This window comes from Clupea harengus, chromosome 16 (genome assembly GCF_900700415.2).
Source record: "Clupea harengus chromosome 16, Ch_v2.0.2, whole genome shotgun sequence".
Taxonomy (NCBI): domain Eukaryota; kingdom Metazoa; phylum Chordata; class Actinopteri; order Clupeiformes; family Clupeidae; genus Clupea; species Clupea harengus.
The window spans coordinates 24,200,577-24,208,076 of NC_045167.1; the positions used below are offsets into that span (position 1 = coordinate 24,200,577).

The 7,500-nt window shown below is 47.9% G+C and overlaps 1 protein-coding gene across 3 annotated transcripts in view; it reads right to left on the bottom strand.

Annotated features, from left to right (window-relative positions):
• The window catches only part of plxnb2a.1 (plexin b2a, tandem duplicate 1), a 161,666-nt gene that overhangs the window by 44,010 nt on the left and 110,156 nt on the right, over nucleotides 1-7,500 (bottom strand). For 2 of the 3 annotated variants that reach the window (XM_031583282.2, XM_031583283.2), the window contains 5 exons: nucleotides 6,230-7,365; nucleotides 4,106-4,303; nucleotides 3,427-3,552; nucleotides 1,902-2,002; nucleotides 299-425 (listed from right to left, as the gene is read on the bottom strand). In XM_031583282.2, coding sequence (XP_031439142.1) covers nucleotides 299-425; nucleotides 1,902-2,002; nucleotides 3,427-3,552; nucleotides 4,106-4,303; nucleotides 6,230-7,363 — 1,686 coding nt within the window. In that variant the 5' untranslated portion in view covers nucleotides 7,364-7,365. Of the gene's footprint in view, nucleotides 1-298; nucleotides 426-1,901; nucleotides 2,003-3,426; nucleotides 3,553-4,105; nucleotides 4,304-6,229; nucleotides 7,369-7,500 lie in introns of all 3 variants that reach the window. The other variant, XM_031583284.2, reaches the window with a different exon arrangement.

Sequence of the window (7,500 nt, forward strand, 5' to 3'; positions counted from 1 at the left end):
CAACACATCAATAGTCTGTGTGTGTGTGTGTGTGTGTGTGTGTGTGTGTGTGTGTGTGTGTGTGTGTGTGTGTGTGTGTGTGTGTGTGTATGTGTGTGTGTGTCATCAATACTCTGTGTTTTAGGAGGAAATTGTGTTTAATCTGCCCTGGTGCTTGAGTGCTTTATTCAGCACTGGCCTTCTTAGACCAGTGTTTTAGCCAATGAAAGGTGGAAATTCATTCTGACTCATCAATGCCCTCTACAGGTGTGTGTGTGTGTGTGTGTGTGTGTGTGTGTGTGTGTGTGTGTGTACCCACATGTTGTGTCTTCTTGCAGCTGATGTTGGGTGGGATGAAGGCCTGGATGGTCACACACTTCTGCTGGGGACTCCAGAGCCAAGCGTTCTCTTCGTCCGCTTTCACACACTCCCCCTTCCTCGTGCACCTGCACACACACAGACACAGGACGCCCATCAGCCCGTGCTCCACAGGGGGCGCCACCCCACGCCACGCCCACACTTCCTCTCTTCCTCTCTTCAACTTCCTGTTATTCCCTCTGTCATGTTTCAGTGGGTTGAGCCAAAAACAGTCTGGTCTTTAAATAAACAAAAAACGCCAAACGCCAAACATCTAAACGTCTGAGCTTCCTCTGTGTACACAAACCTCAGCCGATGAGGAACAGCACTCTGCAGAGGGTGTAGGGGTCTGTCTTAACGCAGTTGAAGGGTTCTGTCTTAACGCAGTTGTAGGGATCTGTCTTAACGCAGTTATGGATCTGTCTTAACGCTGTTAGGGATCTGTCTTAACGCAGTTAAAGGGGTCTGTCTTAACGCAGTTGAAGGGTTCTGTCTTAACGCAGTTATGGGTTCGTCTTAACGCAGTTGTATGGATCTGTCTTAACGCAGTTGTAGGGGTCTGTCTTAACGCAGTTGGAGGGATCTGTCTTAACGCAGTTATGGGTCCGTCTTAACGCAGTTGTAGGGATCTGTCTTAACGCAGTTGTAGGGGTCTGTCTTAATGCAGTTTTAGGGATCTGTCTTAACGCAGTTGTAGGGATCTGTCTTAACGCAGTTGTAGTGATCTGTCTTAACGCAGTTATGGGTCTGTCTTAACGCAGTTGTAGGGATCTGTCTTAACGCAGTTATGGGTCTGTCTTAACGCAGTTGTAGGGATCTGTCTTAACGCAGTTATGGGTCTGTCTTAACGCAGTTATGGGTCTGTCTTAATGCAGTTCTGGGGTCTGTCTTAACGCAGTTGTAGGGGTCTGTCTTAACGCAGTTGAAGGGATCTGTCTTAACGCAGTTATGGGTCTGTTTTAACGCAGTTGTAGGGATCTGTCTTAACGCAGTTGAAGGGATCTGTCCTAACGCAGTTATGGGTCTGTTTTAACGCAGTTGTAGGGATCTGTCTTAACTAGGGCTGAACGATTAATTGCATTTGCGATTTAATCGCGATATGATAGAACGCGATTTTCTAACCGCAACGTTCGCGATTAAAAAGTGCATGCCTTGTGTTTATTCTTACAATGAGTTTGTTTGAATTACTTAAATGCACAGTGGCAAAGCCACCAATTTGTTGTTCTTGATTCTGTTAAATAAAAAATGTAATTGTGGGAAATAATATTTTACAGTAAATGTATCTAATATTGTGTTGGTCATATTGAAATCATTCATTACGATTTGTTGGGAAAAAAATTAGGATAAAATAAAAAAATCGCATATTAAATCGCAATCGCAATATTGGGGGGAAAAATCCCAATTAGATTATTTCCCCAAATCGTTCAGCCCTGTGTGTGTGGCTAGAACTAGAACTACAAATGATAAATGTCCCCAGACACCCTGACAGACAGATGGACGGACAGACATGAATGCACACACACACACACACACACACACACACACACACACAGGTTGGCACTGACCTGCCCTCCAGCACACACCAGCCGCAGTAGGGGTCCCTCAGAGCCATGCAGGACAGGCAGTCTGTCTTCAGGTGGCACGCCTGCACTGGAGCCATGGTGATCTAACACACACACACACACACACACACACACACACACACACACACACACACACACACACACACACACACACACGAGGGGGCAATGAGGGATTAGAGTTAACCACATTTCTCCTACCGAGATTATTATGTTCACAATAGGCAGAGGTTTGCAAGGGGGGGCGGGGGTCAAGTGAGAAACACAACACAACACACGCCACACCACAACACCAACACAACACAACACAACACAACACACCACAAGACAAGACAACACAAGACAGGACAAGACAACACAACACAAGACAACACAAGACAACACAACACACCACACCACACCACAACACAACACAATCCACCTGAACTTCACCCTGTTCACATTTGAGCTGAATGATGAAAAGCTTTCAGGAATTTGTTTCCACTAATGAAAACCTTTTGCTCTCAGGATAAAAAAAAAAAAAAAGCGGAAGAAAAACACTTCACAACTGTCTGCACCTGAATACCCTGAAAGCTTCCGGTCACTTCACCAGATGATATGTGTGAAGAGGAGGATGCATAATGCTCAGACATCAGTGATTAACGCTGAAGAGGAGGATGCATAATGCATATCCAATTACAGAGGAGAGAAACACTAAAAGTGGTCCCCTAACAAACTGGGATGAGACGTCGCCCTCAAACAAAGAGAGAAGCTGGTCAAAAGAGATACAACACTCACTCCACAGAGATGGACTTCAAAACAGCCACTCACGCCATAGAGATACAGAACAGCCACTCACGCCATAGAGATGGACTTAAAAACAGCCACTCACGCCTTAGAGATGGACTTAAAAACAGCCACAACGCCACATTTAACCAGCTTTCATTGCGTGGTCATCTATAGAGGAACTGACTTTGGCCCAGTTAAATATGTGAAGGTCATCCATAGAGGAACTGACTTTGGCCCAGTTAAATATGTGGAGGTCATCCATAGAGGAACTTTGGCCCAGATAAATATGTGGAGGTCATCCATAGAGGAACTTTGGCCCAGATAAATATGTGAAGGTCATCCATAGAGGAACTGACTTTGGCCCAGTTAAATATGTGGAGGTCATCCATAGAGGAACTTTGGCCCAGATAAATATGTGGAGGTCATCCATAGAGGAACTGACTTTGGCCCAGTTAAATATGTGGAGGTCATCCATAGAGGAACTTTGGCCCAGATAAATATGTGGAGGTCATCCATAGAGGAACTTTGGCCCAGATAAATATGTGGTCATCCATAGAGGAACTGACTTTGGCCCAGTTAAATATGTGGAGGTCATCCATAGAGGAACTTTGGCCCAGTTAAATATGTGGAGGTCATCCATAGAGGAACCTTTGGCCCAGTCATGGCCCAGCTGTATGCCGGAGGAGGCCCAGACCTCACGTGGAGTCGGCGGCTATCTGGGAGATATTTGCGTCCTCCTTACCATCTTCTCAGAGGTGATGTAGAGATGGTCCTGCTTTCGGTCGAAAAACATGTTCTTGTTGATCTTCTCCCCAGTGGCGTCTTCAAGCAGTCTCCCATAGAAGTATGGGCTGCTTGTCAGGTGCACCTGCAGAGGTCAAAGTTCAAAGGTCACAGCTCAAAACAAAACACCACGTATTTTTATGTCGCTTATTTCTTTATGCCGACTTTCTTTCAACATTCACATTTCAGTTGATGCTCCCAGGTTCTGCAAATTTAAAGACCTCCACAAATATTTACTGACATTTGCGGATTAGCATTTTCATTAGACCTGAAAAGAGCATGAATATCAGCTGCATCAATTCATGGGAAGAGAAACAAGCAATGCTTTTTAATGTCATCTTACCTATTTATTTCATTCTATTTTTAGAGTTAGTAGTGTTTGAGAAAGGATCAGAACCCTGGGTACTTTGTATTATGTGTGTTATGTGTTTTTATTAAGTGTCTGTGTTATTTGTAAAATATGTGTGAGGAGGACTCGTATACTGCAAGCCTAATCTACCCACAGGTGCAAATAAAGCAACCTGAACCTGAGTCTCAACCTGATGGGGATCGTAGGGATCATCACTAAGGTCAAGACTAAAACACTGTCAGAAATGTACAAACTCCAAAAAGGCCCCCTAGACCTTCAGTCCTCTCACCTTGAGCACCTCGCCGCCTTTGGTGCCCAGGAACGCTACCGTGTGATTGGTTTCCACGGCGACTGCCACTGCGGTGAGGGGGCCGGAGCGGTTGAAGGCCTCCTTGGCGAAGAGGGCGAACTCGGGCTTGCCAGCCAGAGGGGACGGCAGGAACTCATCGCCGCAGTTGTAGTTGTCTGCCAGGTCCTTCTGCGTGTACTGAATCAGAGGAAACGCACATCAATTATCTTTCCACATCAATATCACTCGACCATTTCCAGTTTTTATACTGCACCTATGAAAACATCCAACGGTACTATAGATATCTGGAAGATTTAAAGAAGAATGGTTTTTAAGCAAATGTTCAGGTCCTTTCAAGTTATGTAAAAATACATAAAAGGCGCATCTCTAGGACTCCCCAGTGTGTACTAAGCTTGTTTAGAGTCTATGCTAACAGACTGTCTCACCTGGTGGGGTAAATGCATAGAGTACTCACAGGCCTAAAGCAAATATGTTCCCGCTTTATGAAAATGGACTTTCTGTATCCGATACGTTTTGCTTTCACCCCCCAAGATATCTGTACAACCCAAATTAGCTCCTCTACAACAAAGGTTTATGAGACCATGTCAAGACTAAATAAAATACCCTTGTGCTTTTTTTGGTGTAAAAGACCATCCAATTATTTGGGTTAAGCTCCACTGCCTAAGTGTTCTACTTTGTAACCAAAGTCTGTGTCACGAATTACAAGTTACAGCACTTAGGTATTCTCTCTCCAGAACTCCCTTCTCCTTCCAGAATGCTCTTGAACTCCCTTCTCTTTCTAGAATGCTCTACCTCTCCCTTCTCTTTCTAGAATGCTCTTGAACTCCCTTCTCCTTCTAGAATGCTCTACCTCTCCCTTCTCCTAGAATGCTCTACCTCTCCCTTCTCTTTCTAGAATGCTCTACCTCTCTCTTCTCTTTCTAGAATACTCTACCTCTCCCTTCTCCTTCTAGAATGCTCAACCTCTCCCTTCTCCTTCTATAATGCTCTACCTCTTTCTTCTCCTTCTAGAATGCTCTACCTCTTCTCATCGACCTTACAGGTGCTGCTCATTGTTTTGGGCGTGATGCATATTCAGTGTTTTGGCAGAGGCCTTCATCTGTATTCATGCGTTCACATTAAGCCTGCCGATGCATGCCATGTTTGTTAAAGCTCTTTTTTTGGCGGCAGATGTTTGTTTTCTTCTTCCTTCCTAGGGCAAAGAGGGCTTGAGAGCTCACTCTATCTATCATCCTCGACGTGAAAATATTAACAAATGCTGCCCCGGTGTAACAACAAAGTAACGTCTAATATAAATCATGGGAGATTCCCCAGACGCCTTTTCAAAGCTTTACAAGGCTGGTTCACTCTGTGTGTGGATACGGTGATGGTTATCTGCAACTGTAATGTTGACGTTTGCTTTGTTTTCCAAATAGCGGGACGCAGCCGGAGCATAGTTTCTCATAGGGATCACTGTTTTTGAAAAGCATCAGTGGAAAAACAAGGTCACGGTTTCTGTTCTTGTTTCAACCTCAGCGTAACTGCTGGGAAGTGTGGCTTTGCCTGCACTTTAACAGTCTTTGCAGACACACAACATCTGCCAAACTACTAGGCACAGACGTGTGTGGTTAGCATACTCGTTTGTGAATACTTGAGTCTAATTGGACAGGTTGCTGTCCTGTGCCTGTGAGTAACAGATGTACTTGCATATGGTACCTGCTTCATAAACAGACACTCGATGGACCCCCATACAACACCTGATAATTGATTGACATAGAAGGGATGCACAGTAATGCTGCAGAAATTACACATCTGCTACACAGAACTGAACTGCAATGAATGGACTGCTTTCGCTGGCGGCTTTGTTCTATTTGTAACCGTCATTGGTTCAGTCCAGTATAGACTTGTGTCTGTGTCTGTGTCTGTGTCTGTGTCTGTGTCTGTGTCTGTGTCTGTGTCTGTGTCTGTGTCTGTGTCTGTGTCTGTGTCTGTGTCTGTGTCTGTGTCTGTTTTTAGAGAGGCAGTCTTGGGTGGATGTAACCAATAAGGAGTCGACTCGCTCCCTAGATTGTCATTTCATGTCTTTTGAGATAATAGCACTGCATCCATTTTGGCGAGACCTACTTCATTGGTCTTGCAGGGGTTGTCCTCCTTGGTGACGTAGGGGGAGTAGACGGCCACCTTCTCGTCGATGAGGCCCCTGTTGTTGTAGCAGGCACTGATGACCCTCTTGAGTGCCCGGTTGATGCTCTTCAGTGGATACAAGCAGAGCGACGAGGATTTCTCTCTCTCTCCCACCGCGACCTCGTCCGCGCTGAAGACGGCGTACACCACCAGGTCCGCGGGCTCCACGGGGCCGTGCTCACCGCTGGCGGTCAGGTCCCGGGCCAGCTCCGCGCCGGCCGGGGCCAGGTGGGCCGCCTGGATCTTGTTGTAGAGGTTGGACTGGCTGCAGTTGAGCTGCAGCTCGGTGTAGGAGTAGTAGTGGCTGTCGTTCTCGCACAGGCGCGCCACGAAGGTGAAGTTGGCCGCACCGCCGGTGCCGGCGGTGCGCGAGAACAGGAAGTAGACGAAGCCGCTGTCCTTGAAGGCGTGCCGGAAGTCGTGCCCGTAGCGCTGCGCGAAGGGCCCCGCCTGCACCGTCGACGCCTCCACGATGTTCTCGAACACCACCCAGTCGCGGAACTCCTCCAGCACGCGCGTGCTGATCAGCTTCGAGCCGTCGAACGTGCCGTAGCCCTTGGCGACTAGGAAGGCGTTGAGCTTGTGGCCGTCGTGGGTGTACGACGACAGCACCCCCACCACCGTCACGCTCTCCTCCGTGCTGGCCACGTAGGTCTTCTCCCCCTTGCTGTCGCTGTAGTAGAGCTCCTGCTGCACGTCCGTCAGGTTGACCAGCGAGCAGATGCCCCGGAACACGCTCCCGCACACCACCAGGCTCCCGTTGGACGGGTGCACCAGCAGCAGCTTGTTGTGGTTGTTGGTGTCTTTGGGGTCTTGGCAGGAGCTGGTGATGGGCGGCGTGCACTGGGGGCTGTCCTTGTAGGGGCCCATCTCACGGTGGCGCTCCAGGGTCAGGGTGGCGTCCAGCTGGTAGAGGGCGTTGATGGCGCCCACGTAGACGCGGCCCGTGCTGGGGTCCTGGACCAGGTTGTTGATGAGGGTCTTGGAGGAGAAGGATCTGGAGGTGTCACCGCTACTGCTGCTGATGATGCTGATGAGGGACAACAGCAGCCCTGCTAGGACACACAGCGCCATCTCTGCTGGGTGGAGGAGCAGATGGAGAGAGAGAAGAGAGAGAGAGAGCGAGAGAGAGAGAAAGAGAGAAGAGAGAGAGTGTGAGAGAGCGAGAGAGAGAGAGAGAGAAAGAGAGAGAGATAGGGAGAGAGAGAGGG